This window comes from Callospermophilus lateralis, chromosome 8 (assembly GCF_048772815.1).
Source record: "Callospermophilus lateralis isolate mCalLat2 chromosome 8, mCalLat2.hap1, whole genome shotgun sequence".
In the NCBI taxonomy this organism is placed as follows: domain Eukaryota; kingdom Metazoa; phylum Chordata; class Mammalia; order Rodentia; family Sciuridae; genus Callospermophilus; species Callospermophilus lateralis.
The window spans coordinates 87,741,056-87,760,823 of record NC_135312.1 but is presented as its reverse complement, the minus strand read 5'-3'; the positions used below and the strand labels follow the sequence as shown (position 1 = coordinate 87,760,823).

The 19,768-nt window shown below is 34.1% G+C and overlaps 1 protein-coding gene across 2 annotated transcripts in view; it reads right to left on the bottom strand.

The window, feature by feature from the left end:
* The window catches only part of Tbck (TBC1 domain containing kinase), a 237,430-nt gene that overhangs the window by 45,260 nt on the left and 172,402 nt on the right, over nt 1-19,768 (bottom strand). For both annotated transcript variants that reach the window (XM_076864170.2, XM_076864169.2), the window contains exon 24: nt 5,257-5,432. In XM_076864170.2, coding sequence (XP_076720285.2) covers nt 5,257-5,432 — 176 coding nt within the window. The remainder of the gene's footprint in view (nt 1-5,256; nt 5,433-19,768) is intronic.

Below are 19,768 nucleotides of genomic sequence, written 5' to 3'. Positions count from 1 at the left end.
TTTATTTATTTTTATGTGGTGCTGAGGATCAAACCCAGTGCCTCACATGTGTTAAGACAAGTGCTCTAGCACTGAGCTACAACCTCAGACACATGCCAAAAGAATCTTGATGTTTAACTTTGAAGTGTACCATAGGAGATTGTGGGTATATCATCCTGCCTTTTTCCTTCTGTAAATATTTTCTGGGTACTTTCTAGGTGGCAACCCTGGTGTTGGGGTTACAAATATTAAAAGCACATGAATTCTATACCTATCTGGTTTCTCTTATCCAGATATTTGTCCTTGCTGATGTGTTCTTTGTTTGTATTGCTCATTTGGCTCTTATTACAGATTGTCTTTACTATTCATTTGTCTTTTTGCATGAAACATTTTAGTGTTTTACAGTCCTCATACTGAAGCAACCTGGCAAATAAGAACTATATTTTATGTCTTCTTCTTAAAAAATTATCCATAGCACTATAGAGAGTAATATTTTACCAGTTGCTGTCAATGATGGTGATATCTAAAAATATCAAATAATCACACTGATTCTAAGCACTAAATTTATGAATGTATTTATTACTATGCACATATCTTTCCCTTGTCTCTAATTCCTTAAAAATAGGATTTAGCATGAATAATTAAAAGGAAATGTTATTATAGTATAATATAATCAAACAGTATAGATAACAGAAGATTTATAAAAAGCTTATGCTTCTTCCAGCCTTGGAAGGTCATAAATAGTTTAGACAACTCAATCAAAGGGTATTGTTGGATGTATAGCTCTCCATTGTTCACAGTTTCATGATATTAATAAAGATTTAATGATAACCAATGACTCTGGGAAAAGTTTAGAAATTGGCTTCTCTCAAAGCACTATGAAACACAGGTAGCAATATTTGGAACTCAGAAGTGTAAAAGTAGTAGATATGTGGTAGAGGAAAAATTTAGAAATGTCATGAGGATAAATGGTCTAACTTTAAGTATATCTTAGTTTTAAATTACTACATAGCCACAGTAACAAAAACAGCATAGGTTTGGCATAAAAATAGACAATGAAGAAGAATAGAAGACAGAGACAAATCAAATACTTATAATCAACTGATTCTTCACAGAGGTATCAAGAATATATGCTGGAGAAAAGACAACCTCCTGAACAAATCGTTCTGGGAAAACTGGATACATGTAAAAGAATAAAACTAGATCCCTATCTCTCACCTTGTACGAAAGTTAGCTGAAAATGGATCAAGGATATAGGTATAAGATCAGAAAGTTTGCAATTGCTAGAAGAAAACAAAGGATGAATCAACATACAAAGAGTTCTATAGGTCAGGAAATAATAACAAGAGTCAATAAGTGGGATGGCATAAAATTAAAAAGCTTCTGCACAGCAGGAAAGGAAACAACAACATGAAGAGACAGCCTACAGAACTGGAAGGAATCTTTGTCAGAAAAGTTTTCTTAAATAGGGAACTAATATCCAGAATATATTAAGAACTCAAAAAATCAATATCAAATTTAAAAAAACCCATTCATGTGGACAAATGGAAAATGAAGTATCTACTTCTCAAAAGAAGTTCAGATGATCAACAATACATGAAAGTGAATTATTATATGAAAAACTAATAATTATATGAATTATAATTTTTAGCCACCAGAGAAATGCAAATCAAACTTACCCTGATATTCCATTTTGTGCCAATCAGAATGGAAATCTTCAAAAACACACAGAACAATAAATGAGGATGTGGAGAAAAAGGGACTTTTACACATTGTTGGTAGGTAGAAATGTAAAATAGTCCAGCCACTATGGAAATCAGTATGGAGGTTCCTCAAAGAACTAATAATAGAACTGCCATATGATCCAGCAATACACCACTCCTTGATATTTACCCAAAAGATTTAAAATCAACATACTTTAAAATTATAAATTTTCAGTTTTAAATTCTTAACTAAAGATATCATATTTCTGTCAATCACAAAAAATTCACGACAACAAGGGATGGAATCATCCTTGTTGTTAATAAGAGATGAATAAAGAAAATGTGGTATGTATATATATATATTACATACACAATGGAATTTTATTCTGCCATTAAGAAAAACATTTGCAGGAAAATGGATGGAACTGGAGAGCATCAAGGTAAGCAAAATAAGCCAGACTCAGAAAGAAAGGTAAGTATTATATGTTTTCTCTCATATACAGAAACTGAAGGGAAAAAAATGAAGGATGTTATGAATGGAAAAGGGAGGAAAGGGACCAGAGGGAGAAAAGAGAAAGGTAATGGGGAAATGACTTTGATTAAACCATGTCATAAGCATGTATAAACATGCCATAATGAAATCCACTATTCTGTAGGATTAATATACACTAATAAAAATTATTTAAAAAAACCCTTAGTTTTAAAGGAAGCTTTCACAAAAGGAGACTTAGAAAACTTCATAGATTAGGCTCTTCAGAATAGCCAAAAATGGATGATTTCATTTTATTGTCTTCATAGCCTGAACCTACCCCATTCACAAGTGGCACAGAGTAACACTGATTCTCTTCCTTTAACCTACAATCATAGATAAGCAGTTAAATGTCCAAGTAAAGTATTTTCTTAGTTCTAATTTTAGACATTGAAGGGCACTTCTTCATTAGAGATTCATCCATATTCATCAGGGAACAATGTTCAGGTTAGCTGTTCTCTTTTTTGCTCTTTTGTTTGTATACATCTAGAAGAACATAAAGGAGAGTACCAGTGAAAAGAAATTAAGATTATGAAGCTGGAAAATCTTGGAATGAATGCCACTTTCATATTGTATGTTTTTAAATCTAAAATAGCTAAATTATTTGAAGGGAAATATTAGAGGAGTGATGTTCATTTATTATTCTAGTAATAGTATTTAAAACAGGACTATATGCTGTATGTTTTTGATGGTTTCATGAGAGAATGATTTTGACTAAAGGCTCAAGCACAAGATACCCTAAAAAGTTAAAAAGTATTAAACCCTTAAAGTATCAGATTGTAAGAGCTTCTAAAGCAGGACTATTCAACTGAAATTTCATGCCTTTTTTGGGGGAATGCTATATACCCTCTCTGCCAGGAACTTCCAGTATACATAAAGCCCTAGCAACCAGCTAGGGACATCACATCTATACTCTCTCCAAACTCAAGGGTCTCATAGCTTAGGGAAAATAAAAAGTAGCAACTTTTCACAAAAAAGATTGGGATGTATCATTTGAAATTGTAGGCTTTCAAACTGTATTCTCCATTTCCTAACATTTTAAGAATTAATTGTTCAAGCAGTTCTGTAAATGCGCCTAATAGAAGAAAAAGTAGGCCCAAATCTTCACCATGTTGGCCTAGGATCTGATTTCCTTAATAAGACCTCTAAAGTGCAAGAAGTAAAATCAAGAATCAATAAATGAGATGGATTCAAACTAAAAAACTTGTCAGCAAAGGAAAACAATCAATGTGAAGAGAGAGCCTATAGAATGGGAGAGTCTTTACCACATGCATCTCAGAGCATTAATCTCCAGGATATATAAAGAATTAAAAAAAAGAATTAAAAAAACCTCTTAACACCAAAAAACCAAATAACCAATCAATAAATGGGCTAAAGAATTAAATAAACACTTCATAGAAGAAGAAATAATAAACAAATATATGAAAAAATGTTCAACCCCTTCAACAATTAGAGAAATGCAAATCAAAACTAAGATTTCACCTTCACTCCAGTCAAAATGGCAATTATCAAGAATACAAACAACAATAAATGTTGTGAGGATGTGAGGAAAAAGGTACATTCATATACTGCTGATGGGACTGCAAATTGGTGCAACCATTATGGAAAGCAGTATGAAGATTCCTCAGAAAACCTGGAATGGAACCACCATTTGACCTAGCTTCCGCTCCTCAGTTTATAACCAAATGACTTAAAATCAGCATATTACAGAGATGCAGCAACATCAATGTTGATAGCAGCTCAACTCATAATAACTAAACTGTGGAACCAACCTAGGTGCCCTTCAAAAGATGAATGGATAAAGAAAATGTGGTGTGCGCACACACACACACACACACACACACACACAATGAAATATCACTCAGTCTTAAAGAATGAAATGATGGCATTTGGGGGTAAATGGATGGAGCTGGAAAATCATGCTAAGTTAAATATATTTCCTCTGATATAAGATGCTAATTCAGCAAGAGGCAGGAGCTAAGGAAGAACAGAGTTACTTTAGATTCAGTAGAGAGGAGGGAGTATGGGAGTGGGAAGAATAGTAGAATGAATCAGAAATTATTACCCTATGTACATATATATCTACATGACTGGAGGGATTCTACATTATGTACAACCAGAAGAATGAGAAATTATACTCTATGTGTGAGGTATAATTCTATTGCCATAGATAACTAATTAGAAAAAAACCCATCAACCTGCTAACCCTTATTTGTAGCATTTATATTTAATATATATCATTTACATAAAGTAAATTTATATTTAATAAATGCTGTAAATGTGAACTTACGAAAAAATTATAAAATTTATTTCCATTTCATATATCAAATTTCTAAGAAAATTTCTTATTTTAAGAAGGATTTGCTCTGTTTAAAAGAGTATGATTCAGTTGCCTAGATTTTAGAGAATAATCAAGTCACATTTCATGAGAATCTGAAAGATGAAACATAAGGACAAGTGTTTATTCTTCAATGCCAAATAAAATCTTCAATGCCAAATAAAAATCACTGGAAGTTATGACATGTTTAATAGTAAAATCTTAGTAAGAAATACTTGTATTTAGTGAGTACACATGTTCTCTGTAAGCCAGAGAAATTATAGTAAATTATAGTTTAGGAAATTATAGTAAATACAAGTTCAGTGTTAAGATCCTTGCAAACGTTTTCTCTAGGTTCTGGAAGAGACCAGGTATATATGCTTCATTTTTTGCTAAAATTCCAATCTACAGAATGACTGATCCAATGCCTTTAAGAATAGCAACATTCCTCAGAAAACCACACACACTTTCAGAAAAACAAACCAAAAGAATACAGGAAAATATCCCAATATTCTGGTGTTGTTTGAAAAATATTTTTAGGTCTTTGGTACGTTATCTTATAAATATAATCTCACATAAGACCATTCTGGCATCTAGTTTGAGAGTCATTTAGCTATGTGAAATCAGAGGAATCCTAGAAATGCTCATTGTTTTACCACATATCCTTTAGATGGAAAGGAAGAAATATGAATAAGATAGGACCACAATTCGATATAAGTAAAGGATACTCTTCATTATTGCGGATGTCAACCACCAAGAGCTTTGGCTTACTGGACTTTGTTTTCTTTGTGGGTGTTTTGAAGTGGCCTGTCACCGTGAGCTCACACAAGTCAATCAGGTCCTCTGCTGAAATCCGGGGTGATACTTCAGATTTTAGGTCATTTAATGGGATGGATTCTCTTGACTGGAAAAAACATGAAGAGAAACCAAAAATATTGAGAATATTGCAGAGACAAACTAGAGACAATATAAAATACATTTAGGCTTTCTATATTAATCAATATAAATATAGCACAATGGAAAAGAGAAAACAATCTTATTTTAGCAGTATATTGTGTACTTGTGCTCTTAGCTATTGAGGCACTTCGGCAATTCTTTATTGCATCTATAGGAAAGCAAATGTACAGATGAAGCAAAATTTTCTTTATGAGAATCCTGTGTATCTTTTAAAAAAACCCCAGCTCCTCTAAGCACATTAGTTTTCTTCATGTGTAATTACTGTTGTGAATTATATTAATTACAATTTCAGTAATATGAGAAATTGTAATGTAACTCAGGATACATACTAATTAAAGAAACTCATTCTAAAATATGTATTACAATTTTATAATATAATTTAATATGTGTTAAAATTTTATAATATAACTTATTATATATAAACGGTTGAGTGAAAAGTAGATTCTCTGAAGAATAAAAAACAATCTGATGCTTTCTTAGGAAACCAAATTGACAATATGTCTTAATTATGAAGTAAAAGCAGTCTCCAGAATATCAAAGTAGCACACTGGTCTATGTGCTTTTTGTGTGGCATAATGCTGATTCAGACAAGGGACAAACAGCTATTCTCTTTGTTATTTAGTAGGGACAAGGATTCTCTCACATACCTACAACAGACAATAAAATTATTAACATAAATTTAGTCACTCCTGAAGGCTTATGTGACATAACTTTAGAATTTAAAATTTACTTGATTGAAAAGAAGGGAATTCAAAGGATAAATCTTTATATTTTCAATAAATTATCAAAATTGAGTCAACTTATTATCTCAATTATTAATTTGATCTCTCTTCTCAGTTTCATTGTGGGATTATATATTTAGAAATTCTAATTTAGTATTTCCAGGCAAGAGAACATAAATCCTATGGATCATTTATCAGACAGATATTTTGAAAAAAATATTTTCCAATTTGAGTTTGATGTCAGCTCTCATCTCTTGGATTTCCCTGACCGCTGTAAATTCTTCTGTGGTAAAGCACTTGTTCTCTCACTTTATTAACTTAAATAGAAAAGGAAACTGCAAAGCTTCACGGGTTTATGGCTTTTAATAAAAATAGGCATTAAGAATTTTAATTTTTTAATATTAAGAATTAAAGCTACTTAAACATTCTGAAATTAAAAGTGCTTCAGGAAGATTAAAGAGCTTTAAAATCAGCAAGCCATACAATCAGTGCTTCCATCTCCTATTCATCAGATTTCAGTCTTCACAGGTATTTTCCACAGCCTTCACGTGAAGTTATACATTTATGAAGATAAAATAAAGAACTTTTGACTTATCTAGTTGTGCTTTTAGTTACTGATGAAAATGGCATTTCAAACTGAAATTTCAACTGTGTGAAAGAAGTACCCTGGCTGAAGAAGAGGACTTTGAAGTAAAATAAAAGAAATTAAAAATATTTAGAAAAGATACATAAAGGAAGGGCAAAGAAATATAATTTTGAGGTTCCACATTCTTTTCCAGATCTGCCATTCCCCAAGGTAGTCTCTCTTCAAGGTCTGTCACTTTTAAATTTCTGGGAAATTTGTATACCTTCCCTGTGTAGTGTTCATTAGTTCACTGATAAATAGAATAAACAAAGAGAATATCTTGAAAAACCCATAAAGTAGGGGTCTTTCTAACATTATCTACTAATCAGATAATGGAGACTACTATCAGCCTATAGGATTCTGAGAATGACCAGACTGCTGTCATCTTCACATACCTAACTGTACCTACCTCTAATCTAATTCTCTTTAAAAGAGGAGCTAAGAATCCATAAAACATGGTTTGAGATGGCCCACATTCTCTCTAAATATGTATTCCTTGCTTTCCTAAACAAGTCTATTTGTAGCTCTAGTGAAACATGCTGAAATTTTTTTAAAAACTTTTTTAGTTGTTGATGAACTTTTATTTTACCTACTTATTTACTTACATGTAGTGCTGAGAATTGAACCCAATGCCTTGCACATGCTAGGCAAGCGCTCTATCACTGAGCCACAATCCCAGTCCAAAATTCCTTCCCATCACGTATGTCAAGGACCCTGCTGGTCCTAAGTGGATTTTCCACCTCTCTCCAAGGAACTCTTTGGGACCTTCTCAGATCTTCTGCAGATCTCTCTTCTCCAGTGATGATTTTACTGACAATTTTACTACACTAAGAAACGATTAATTTAAAGAAAGACTCTCTTTGGCATTGTTTCTAACCAAGTGTGTCATATGTGAGATTTTAAAAGATTAGAGTATTGTTACATGAAATGGTAGAAACACAAGAGGAACACTGACAAATATGATCATAAATTTTCAAATGTCTACAAATATGTATGCGAAAGGAACTTAAATATTACACATTCAAGTTCCTCTGTAAATTAAATTTAGGATATTAACAAATTAGATTTCGGACAAACCACCCTACTTTAAGAAGAAAATAATCATGATATTCATCATTTTTAAAAAATTTTTTTTAGATATTTATGGACCTTTATTGATTTATTTATATGTGGTGTTAAGAATCTAACCTAGGGCCTTACACATGCTAGGCAAGTGCTCTACCCCTGAGCCCCAACTCCAGCCCCTAACTATGATATTTAAAATACATAATTATTATTTTTTAAATTAGTTTCATAAGTGATTTTACAATTCATTGTAAAATCTCCCCTTACGGCATTTAAAAAAAAATCTCTGTACAACTTACAACTTCTGTCTTATTTGAGAACTACTTTTTATAAAAAGTCATTTTTTTATTGCCATCCCAGAATCAGAATTCATTTGGTGGTATTACTGATAAAAGTCACTAAATAGGACCCTTTGAAACGGTATTAGCATGCATTAGTGATAATTCCACCAAGTAAGCCAAAATCTAGACCTGGTAAAAACGCAGACATTTTCCTGTTTTCAAGCACAGCATTCAATATCAGGCAATTCTACCAAACACACTGGGAAGATGACTTGATCCTACCAGGGTATTGGTTCTATCTCTAGGAGGTATACTGATGCAAGCTTCTCATTTAAAAATCTGCTGACATTTGTTTTTCCAATTCCGCTGATATAAATGAGGCAGAAATTTTAGTCAGGATCCTACTTTAACTTGAAATAATTTTCTGAAGTTCAGTTTACAAATATCCAGAGTTTCTCAGGTTTATAGCTCTTGCTCTATAAATTCTGACACTGGTCTCTTGGAAGCAGGGGCTCAGACTTGTTTTTATATCCTGTTGCCTACCATAAAGCCTGGAACTTAGTAGCTACTTAATAAAATTGAGTGACTTAATGAAAAGATAAAGAAGGAAAGGAAGACATATGAGAAGGAGTATAGGAAAATAGGCAAGGAGAAAATATATAGAATTAAAGGGACAGTGATAAATAAATCATTGCTCTCAAATTTTGAACATAAGTAAAAAACTTAAAAAGAGTAATGTTGATAGAAATCAGATGAGAGGGACGATAAGTTCTGATTTAGATATGTGAAGTTGAGACGGCCAGGTCTACCAAGTTGAAATGTCAAGAATGCATTTGGAGAGTAGACATTTAGGATAAGTTCCAGCTACAGGGTCATAGTTTTGAAATCAGCAGTATAGAAATTGCAGTTCAATTCATGAGAAAGGATGAACAATTTAAAGAAAACAAAATTCTCAAAAAAATTCCCAATTTTGTCAGGCACATATGTGCTTAGCTGAGAAAAATCTTAAAATTAAGTAAAATATTAATAAGGCTTGGATAAAAATGGGACTAAGATTTTTAAGGTAAGATTCTTCAATTCTGATTTTCCCACATATTTGTAATAAATTGACTATGCTTTCTTAGTGCTAGAAATTTCAGTGTCGTGCATAAGGAAGTATAAATAGCCTTTTGCAAATGGCATAGACAGACATTATCATTCTCAAGGAAATTTTAACTAAAGCTACAAAGATATTTTTATTTATATTCACTGTTTCAGTAGCACTTTTTTTCCCATTTTCCCCTCGTATTTGGGAAGAGGTTAATATTTTTAAGATTTAGAAATACTGCATCTCAAATGGAGTTTGAAATAACTGTCATGCTCCATGCTCAACTTAAGCAGAGATAATGCATATGAAATATAAATAAGGGTAGAGATAGAATGTTTTTAGTGATGTGTTAGCTTTTTGTCACTGTGATCAAAATAGATGAGAAGAACAATATAGAGGAGGAAAAGGTTACTGGGGCTCACGGTTTCAGAGGTTCAGTTCATGGATAGCTGACTCAGTTGCTCAGCGCCAAGATGATGCAGAACATCATGGTGAAAGGGCATGGCAGAGGAAAGCTGCTCACCTCACATCAGGCAGGAGCAGAGACAGCTTGAGAGCAAGAAGCAGGGATAATATAATTCTCAAGGACATGCCCTCAGTGACCTTTTTCCTCTAGTCATATGCTATCTGCCTACAATCACCACCATTAATCCATTCAAATTATTAATCCATAAAATGGATTAATCCACTGATTTGTTTATAGCTCTCATAATTATTTCATCTCTGAATATTCTTACATTGTCTCAAACATGAGTTTTTGGGAGACACTTATACAAACCATAATAAGTGACTGGGTATTTTATGTTAAATTTTTTAGATATGATCTGGGAAAATTATAGGTTAAATTTCTGCAAGGAGAGTAATTTTCCCTTTGATAGTGATATTGGTTTGGAGATAATTCATCTCTCTGGGCCTTTGTTTTCTGATGTATAAAATGAAGTGGCAGGAATAGATGGACATTTATTTTCTCTCTAGAATTCCATGACTTTTTTGGGACTGATCTATATCTAGCAATAGGTCCCGAACCTCTTGCTTCTCTCTTGGGACAAAAGTAATACATCTGTACATAATAATGCCATTGACGTTTCTACTTTAAGAGATTCAAGAGTGATTCTCACTGTGAAGCTTCATAAGTACTGTTCATAGCATGATATAATTATATCAACTGAGACCAATACAAGCTTCTGTATTTCAATGACAAGTAGCTGGGTAATATTTCATATGGTTTAAATTGGTCTAATTCAGGATGGAAAAGATAGATGGAGTTTACAGCAAAGAACTCCTAGTGTTATTGATTTGTAAGACAAAAAATGGGTTGAGGTGGTAAGGTGGTATGGTGTTGGTGTTAGTTACTTACATGTAAGTTTCTGAAAGTGATTTTCAAAGTAAAACCAGAACATGATATATTTTCTGGACTAAAGTAAATAATAAGCTAATGAGAGTGGCTCCACTAAGCTTAACTTCTGGAGTTACTTTGATACTTTCCTTGTAGAATATGGTAGCACTGCTATTCCACAAAGCATACTTATGGCCAATTTCAACAGCATCAATGATATAGAGATTTAGGAAGTAAAGCCAGATACTGACTAAGATGTCATGGTCATTTCGTCTAACTAATACGTTCTTCTTACACCCTAGTTTTCCAAGTTGCAGCCTTTACTTAAATTGGGCTGCTGCCTCATTACCCCTCTCTGTCTCTCTTTCTCTCTCCTATATCGAAGTGATAAGCAATATTATTTTTGCTCAGGTGTTCTTTGGAATATTCCCCCTTCATTCTCTCACTACATTTTCATTCCCTCACTACATATAACCCAAGGCTATCAAATAATGACCATAATATTCTTTGGTTAGAAGGTTTAGCCAGCTTTAAATGCCTGGCAGTCTCGAGATCAGCTTCTCTTCACTTTTACTGCTGCCAAGACAAGGTGAGTGAGATCTGTAAAGTGTTTCTGTTATTGTTATTATTAAGATTAACTTCTATGGTACAGAATAGAGGACACAGAAACAAATCCACAAAATTACAACTATCTTATATTTGATAAAGGGGCTAAAAGCATGCAATGGAGGAAGGATAGCATCTTCAACAAATGGTGTTGGGAAAACTGGAAATCCATATGCAACAAAATGAAACTGAATCCCTTTCTCTCGCCATGCACAAAAGTTAACTCAAAGTGGATCAAGGAACTTGATATCAAATCAGAGACATGGCGTCTGATAGAAGAAAAAGTTGGCTATGATCTACATACTGTGGGGTCGAGCTCCAAATTCCTCAATAGGACACCCATAGCACAAGTGTTAATAACTAGAATCAACAAATGGGACTTACTCAAACTAAAAAGTTTTTTCTCAGCAAAAGAAACAATAAGAGAGGTAAATAGGGAGCCTACGTCCTGGGAACAAATCTTTACTCCTCACACTTCAGACAGAGCCCTAATATCCAGAATATACAAAGAACTCAAAAAATTAGACAATAAGATAACAAATAACCCAATCAACAAATGGGCCAAGGACCTGAACAGACATTTCTCAGAGGAGGACATACAATCAATCAACAAGTACATGAAAAAATGCTCACCATCTCTAGCAGTCAGAGAAATGCAAATCAAAACCACCCTAAGATACCATCTCACTCCAGTAAGATTGGCAGCCATTAGGAAGTCAAACAACAACAAGTGCTGGCAAGGATGTGGGGAAAAGGGTACTCTTGTACATTGCTAGTGGGACTGCAAATTGGTGCGGCCAATTTGGAAAGCAGTATGGAGATTTCTTGGAAAGCTCGGAATGGAACCACCATTTGATCCAGCTATTCCTCTACTCGGTCTATTCCCTAAAGACCTAAAAAGAGCACACTATGGGGACACTGCTACATCCATGTTCATAGCAGCACAATTCACAATAGCAAGACTGTGGAACCAACCTAGATGCCCTTCAATAGACGAATGGATAAAAAAAATGTGGCATTTATACACAATGGAGTATTACTCTGCATTAAAAAATGACAAAATCATAGAATTTGGAGGGAAATGGATGGCATTAGAGCAGATTATGCTAAGTGAAGCTAGCCAATCCCTTAAAAACAAATGCCAAATGTCTTCTTTGATATAAGGAGAGTAACTAAGAACAGAATAGGGACGAAGAGCATGAGAAGAAGATTAACATTAAACAGGGATGAGAGGTGGGAGGGAAATGGAGAGACAAGGGAAATTGCATATAAATGGAAGGAGACCCTCAGGGGTATACAAAATTACATACAAGAGGAAGTGAGGGGAAAGGGGGAAAAATATAAGGGGGAGAAATGAATTACAGTAGAGGGGTTAGAGAGAGAAGACGGGAGGGGAGGGAGGAGGGATAGTAGAGGATAGGAAAAGCAGCAGAATACAACAGACACCAGTATGGCAATATGTAAATCAATGGATGTGCAACTGATGTGATTCTGCAATCTGTATACGGGGTAAAAATGGGAGTTCATATCCCACTTGAATCAAAGTGTGAAATATGATATATCAAGAACTATGTAATGTTTTGAACAATCAACAATAAAAATTAATAAAAAAGATTAACTTCTGATGGAACACTCAGCTAATATCATATATAATGCAATCATTTATATTTTAATATAATTGAGATGCCCCAAATGATGAGAAATTCTAAGTTTCAGCAGTGAACATAGAAAGCTATTTAAATTCTTATGCTAAAGAAAGGATATTCATCTGTCTCTATATTTATTTTAACACACTGTAAGCTATATCAGACAATTCCTATGAGAATATGGGTAGAGAAGCATAAATGTCCAAGTGTATTTAGCTTCAAATACTTCAAAATTCTTTGAAATAAGGGCAGAGATTCTTATTGTAATGAAATGAGTGTAACCATCCTGATCTCATGACCAACCCTGAAACAAAAGGTCACCAAATTGTACTTTCAGTTTATAATACTAAATAAAGTTCATAGTATGGAATATGAACGAATAAATCTGAACAATTCATTTCAATAATATTAAAATGTTTAGTACCCATTATTTCATACTTTTCATTGAAAATAATAGTTTTTCAAGGTAAACTAATTTATCAATTCATTTAAGCTCTGACTAGAGTTTTATATTTTAAAGATAAATTGGGCATGAACAAATGTGAATTTTTACAAGGGAAACACAAGAGAGTATAGCTAAGATGGCTGAGTAGAGGTGCCCTGCAGGGGACTGTGCCACAGAGAAAAACAATAAAGAATAACTGAAGGAAAACTCTGGAAACCAGTAAGGACGCGATGATAACCTTTAACAGCACAAAGAGTCAAATCTGAAAAGGCAACTTAGAGAAAAGAACAAAGCAAATTCCAACTTCAACCTTGGCTCTCCTGTAGGGTGGGGATGGGGGAATCTCACATTGCCAGGAAAAGGTAAGTGGGAAAGTGCCAGCAAACTTAATCAGAGCAGCAGACTAGGAGTCCTAACTGCAGGAACATTCTAAAGTCCTTACAGGTTTCAAATTTAGTTTGGGGAGTTGGCTGATCTAAGAAGGAACTTCTTTGGGCCTCTCCCAAACCCTAGAATCCAAGCTCTGGCCAATGCCAGTTGCCATCTTACCACAGGGACCAGCAGCTGACCCCTTGATGCTGCCAGAAGCCTTAATCTAGTACATACCTCACTAGGCAGAGGACAGTGTCCTTCACACATGGCAGCTTTTAGGATCAGTGACTGCCAGAGCCATGAGACTGAGTCTCACCCAAGCTTTTAGGAACAAAGGAAGGTCTACCTTGAACTGTACCTTGTACAAAGTCCCTGCTTCAACTACAATTATAGTCTGGGAACTGGGAAAAGTCCCATCCTCTGTGCAGATCCAGAAACCTGCCTACCAGTGGCCACCCACCCCTGACTATCTGAACTCACTTGGCAATAAATAGGGAAGGTCTTCTTTCCAGCTTATCCTCTTGGGACTGCAGCTACTGGTGCCAAGTGCCAGCTTAATTCATCCCATTCAAAACCGTGAAAGGACCTGGACTCTTACTACAACTCCAGGAATGCAGCTATCAGAGGCCCCAGCCCTTGGCAATACTTGTGCTCACTTGGCAGGAATTAAGGAAGGTCTCCTTCCAAGCTCATGGCCTTGGGACCATGGTTACTGGTGCAAAAATCACTGGCATTACTCAAGTTTGTCCCTGAAGACCGCTGGGTTTCTGCCTAATAGGGTATTCAGGCAACTTCCCTCCTGCAAGGCCCTGCAATCTGGATCCTGGGGAATGATTCTGGTTTTCCTAGGATGCTTCCCCCTAGTGTCTGATGAATCTGCTTTCCTTTGAGGCCAAAGAAGCTTTGTTGTTGTCTGTGCCCGAGTCGACTAAGTGAGGAGATGCTGCATAGAATTTTTCGCCCTTGCTTGAGTCACAGAGGCTGAGCAGGGCTAGATGCGTACTTCCACAGCACAGATACCCACCAGCCTGCTTCATTCTCTTCATCCCCGTGTTCATAGTAAGAGGAGTGAGAGGGGGTTTCAGCTATTTACAGCTAGTAGTGGTCTTTCTAGAAATTCTTTTTGGTTGGATTCTTAAGAGGTCCCATCGAAGGAACTTCCCTCTGGTTTAATTTGTAGCTGTCTGGGCATGGAAAGACACTGTGCCAATTTAAGAGGGTGACTGTTCAGCTGAGGGCTCCACAAGATGGCTATGGACCCCCAAATCAGCTTTCTTTCACTATTTGGTTTTAAGCTGTTTTCACTGTTATAAGGAGCCTTCTGTTACCATCACATTTTAAGTTTTATCTGTCTTTTCTAACAGTTTTTAAGTAAGTGAGCTTAAGAGAATGGCCATTCCCCCCACCCTCTCCTTTTCTTCCTCCCTCTATTGCCCCTCCCCGTTTCTCATCCACTGTTTTGGGTTCAGGTTACAGCACTACATGTTTGTTGTCTTCCCTGGGACCTATCTTCCAGTCTTTCCAGGTCTCAGACAATGTAATATCAAGTCTTAGAACATTTATTTTGTCACCCACCTCTCAATTCTTCTGTCTCCTTTCTGTGTTGTGAGGAGACGGGGACTCGATACCTAGCTCACTTCTGTCATCTACCATTCATCTCTTGGCTTCTTCTTTATCTATTTTATCTCCTTGATGAATTGATCCTTTTGTCAAGAAAATGACCATGTCTTTTTACAATTTTATTTAAAGTCTGTTTTATCTGATGAATATGGCCACTTCTGCTTATTTCTGGCTTCCATTTGCACAATGTATCTTCATCGAATCTTTCTCTTAGTCTACGTGTCTTTACCAATGAAGTGAGCTTCTTATAGGAAGCATATATACGGGCCTTTTTTTAAAGTTCATTTAGCCAATCTATGTCTTTTGATTGGTGAATTTAATCCATTTACATTCATGGTTTAGTGATAGAAATAAACTTCTTCATGCGATTTTGCTAATTATATTCTGCATATACCTGAGTTTGAGGAACTGCATAGAATAGCTGCAACAAGTTTTTGTTCTTCTAAAGTTGAAAAGAATGAGACTTGGCTCAGAGCTGATTCTAGTAAATAGAGCTCAGTGGTATCTCTTAAAGTAGTTCTGATATTGGGATCAGCAGAGATCACACAATAAATTAAAATGCCATTATCTAGATATTCACCTAACCCAGGGCTCATAAGAAAAAGAAGCTGGCAAAGTAGTTTTTCACTTAAAAGGAGTTAGAACACTAATGAAAGATGGGAGATATACAAACTATATGAAAAAGCAAGGGAACAAACCATTCCAAACAACCCAAAATGCTTTAACGACAGAGAACATTGGTACCACAGTGGAGAAAATGTCAAAGAAGAAATTTAGAAAGTTCATAGTTAAACTGTTCCATGTGATAAAAGATGATATAAGGAATTAAGTGAAAGAAAATACAGGAAGTGAAAGATCACTTCAATACAGAGAGAGAGATTCTGAAATCCTTGAAATGAAGGAATCAAAAAACCAAATTAAAATTCAATGGAAAGAATCCACCGGTAGCTAAGACTACTTTAAAGGCAGATTTTCAAGCCTTGAATAAAAAAGTCTATAATTTTGAAAATAAAGTAAACCTTAGAGAAAAGATGTTAAGAGACCACAACAGAATATTCAGCAAATCTGGGAAAACATTAAAGGGCCAAATTTAAGATTCATCAGAACAGATAAAAGCCAAAGGAATGTAGCATCATTTCAATTAAATAATATCAGAAAAAATTCTAAACCTTAAGAATGAAATGGAAATTCAAACATAGGAGTCATCTAGGACTATAAATATACAAAATCATAACAGATCCACTCTAAGACAAATTATTATGAAAATGCCTAACATACAGAATAATGATAGAATTTTGAAAGCTGCTAGAAGAATGACTGGTCACATTTTGAGGTAAATCAATCTGGATCTCAAGTGATTTCTCAATCCAGACACTAAAAGCTAGGAGGTCTTGTAATAATGCATATCAAGCTCTGAAAAAAAAATGGATCCCAATCCAATCTAGAATACTATGTCCAGCAAAATTAAGCTTAAGAATAGAAGATGACATAAAAATCTTCCATAATAAACAAAAGCTAAAAGAATTCATGACTAGAAAGCCTGCATTACAAAACAGACTCAATAAAATCTTTCATGAAAAAATAAGAAATAAAAATGAAAACCAGCTTAGTGAAGAATTACACTCGAAATATAGTCAAAGGAGAATCAAATCCAATTTAAACCCTAGAAATACAGAAAAAAAAAGATCAGGAACTAAAAATCATTTCTCAATTTCAACCTTTTATAATTACATCAAAATAAATGCTCTTGTCATGTAACTAAAAAGAACCATAAAATTTTTAAAAAGGAAAACCATAAAAAAGAACCAAAAACAAAATCAAAAATTAAAAAAAAAGGTAAAACAATTGTCAATACATATGCAGTGCAAATAGGATTCCCAAATGTGTAAAGTAAATATTGGAGATAAGGGGAGAGGTAGTCTTTAATACAACAATAGCTAGGGACTACAATGCTTACTTTCTGGCTAGACATGAGAGACCACACCTGTAATCCCAGCAACTATTGAGGCTGAGGCAGGAGGATCACAAGTTCAAAGCTGGCCTAGCAACTTAGCAGGGCCCTATGCAACTAAGTGAGATACTGACTTAAAAAATTTCTTTATAAAAGGGCTGAGAAGTGGCTCAGTTGTTAAGTTCCCCTGGGTTCAATCCCTGGTCCACCTCCCTCCCACCCCTGCAAAAACAACAAATAAATAAAAAAAATAAAAACGCTTCACTTTCCTCACTGACTGAGCATCTTGACAGAAACTCAACAACAACAACAACAACAAAATCTCAGTTGAACAACACTATAGAGCAAATAGACATTTACAGAATATTTCATCCAACAGCATTAGAATTTACATTCTTCTCATCAGTATATAGACTATTCTCCATGGTAGAACACATGTTAAGATGACAATCAAGTCACAATAAATTTAAAAAGTTGAAATCATATTGAATTTTAACACCTGTGTTCTTAGACTAAAACAGAATAAAACAAAAACAAGATTGAAAAATATATACGTACATGGAAATTGAATAACATGCACCCAAATAATGGTGCATGCAACTGAACAAATTCAAAACAAATTTTAAAAATTTTAGAAATAAGTGAAAATCACAACACATCAAAGTCTGTAAGATACAGCAAAAGTAATAATGAGAGGGAAGTCTATAGCAATGCTTACATATCTCCAGAAAACATTCACTCTTAAGTAAACAGCCTAAAAATGCCCACAATTAGTAAAAGGAAAGAATCAATACTAGAACAGAAATAAATAAAATGGAGACCAAAAAAACAAGCAAACAAACAAAAAAACAAACCCTAAAACAAAACCAAAAAATCAGAAACAAAGAGTTTTTTTTTTTTTTAAATAATAAACAAAATTGGTAATTCTTTTGCTAGGATAACCAAGAAGAAAAAACCCCAAAAAATTAAATATGGAAAAGGAGATATTACAAATGATACCACAGTAATAAAAGTGACATAATAAAGTACTATGAACTATTCTATGCTAAAACACTGGAAACTAGACGAAATAAATTCCTGAACACACATAACCTACCAAAATTTAATCCAGAAGAACTGAAAAATCTAAAGAGACCCAAAATGAGAAATAAAATTGAAGAAATAATTGAAATTCTCTCATTTAAAAAAGTCTCAGGACCTGTTGACAGCTTTACTCCTGAATTCTATAAAACATTTAATGTAGAGCTAATTTTGCTTCTTCTTAAACTACTTTTAAAAGCTGAAATGGAAGGAACTCTGCCAGACTCATTCTATAAGGCTAGAATTATCCTGTTAGTGAAGCAAAAATACAAGAAAAAAAAAGTTGAAACCCATATCCCTGATAAATATGCATGCAAAAATTCTGAATAAAATACTAGCAAACCAAATTCAACAACACATCAAAAAGATCACAAACCATGGGATTCATCCCATGGATACAAGGATGGTTCAAAATATGCAAATCAATAAGTCTGATAAAAATCATTAACAGGTGCTAGAAATACAGAGTGCTTCCCTTGCATGCATAAGGCCCTGGGTACTATGGTCCATCCCCAGCACCATAAAAAAAAGAAAAAAAAAAAGCATTAACAGAATGAATGAAGACAAAAACCCTGATCAGCTCAAGAGATGCACAAAAGGCATTTGATAAGATCTAACATTTCCTTATGTTAGATCTTATCAAAAACTCTCAATAAATTAGGTATAGAAGGAACATATTTCAAAATACTGAAGGCTAAATATGATAAACCCACAGCCAATAATACTTTGGGTAAAAGCTAATGGTAGTTTCTCTAAGATCTGGAACAAGAATGTCCACTTTTGTTACTCTTATTTAATATAGCACTGGGAATCTTGGCAAGACCAAATAGGCAATAGGAAGAAATTTTAAAAAACATTAAAATTATCCATATTTACACATGACATAAATTCATACACAAAAAAGTCTACTTTATCAAAAAGTTCTTATCACTGCTAAAGAAATTCAGTAAAGTTGAAGAATACAAAATCAACATACAAAAAAAGAGTAGCATTTTTATGTCTCATGAATGAACTCACTGAATAAGAAATCAAGAAACCAGTCCTACTCACAATAGCTATAAAATTGTTAAAAGTTTTAGGAATGAATTTAACCAAGGAAGTGAAAAATATCTACAGCAAAATAATAAAACACTGATGAAATGAATTGTAAAGAACAGAGAAAAATGGAAGACTATTCAGCATTCATGAATTGGAAGAGTTAATGTTAAAATAACCATATTTCCCTAAGTGATCTATAGTTTAAATGAAATTTCCATCAAAACACCAATGAATATCTTCACAGAAATAGAAAAAAAAATCTTAAAATTCATACAGAACCACAAAAGACCCATAATGGCCAAATGAATCTGGAACAAATATCAAACAAGCAAACAAGCAAGCTAGAAGCATTACAACATCTGACTTGAAAACATACTACAAAGTTATACTAACCCAAACAGATATATAG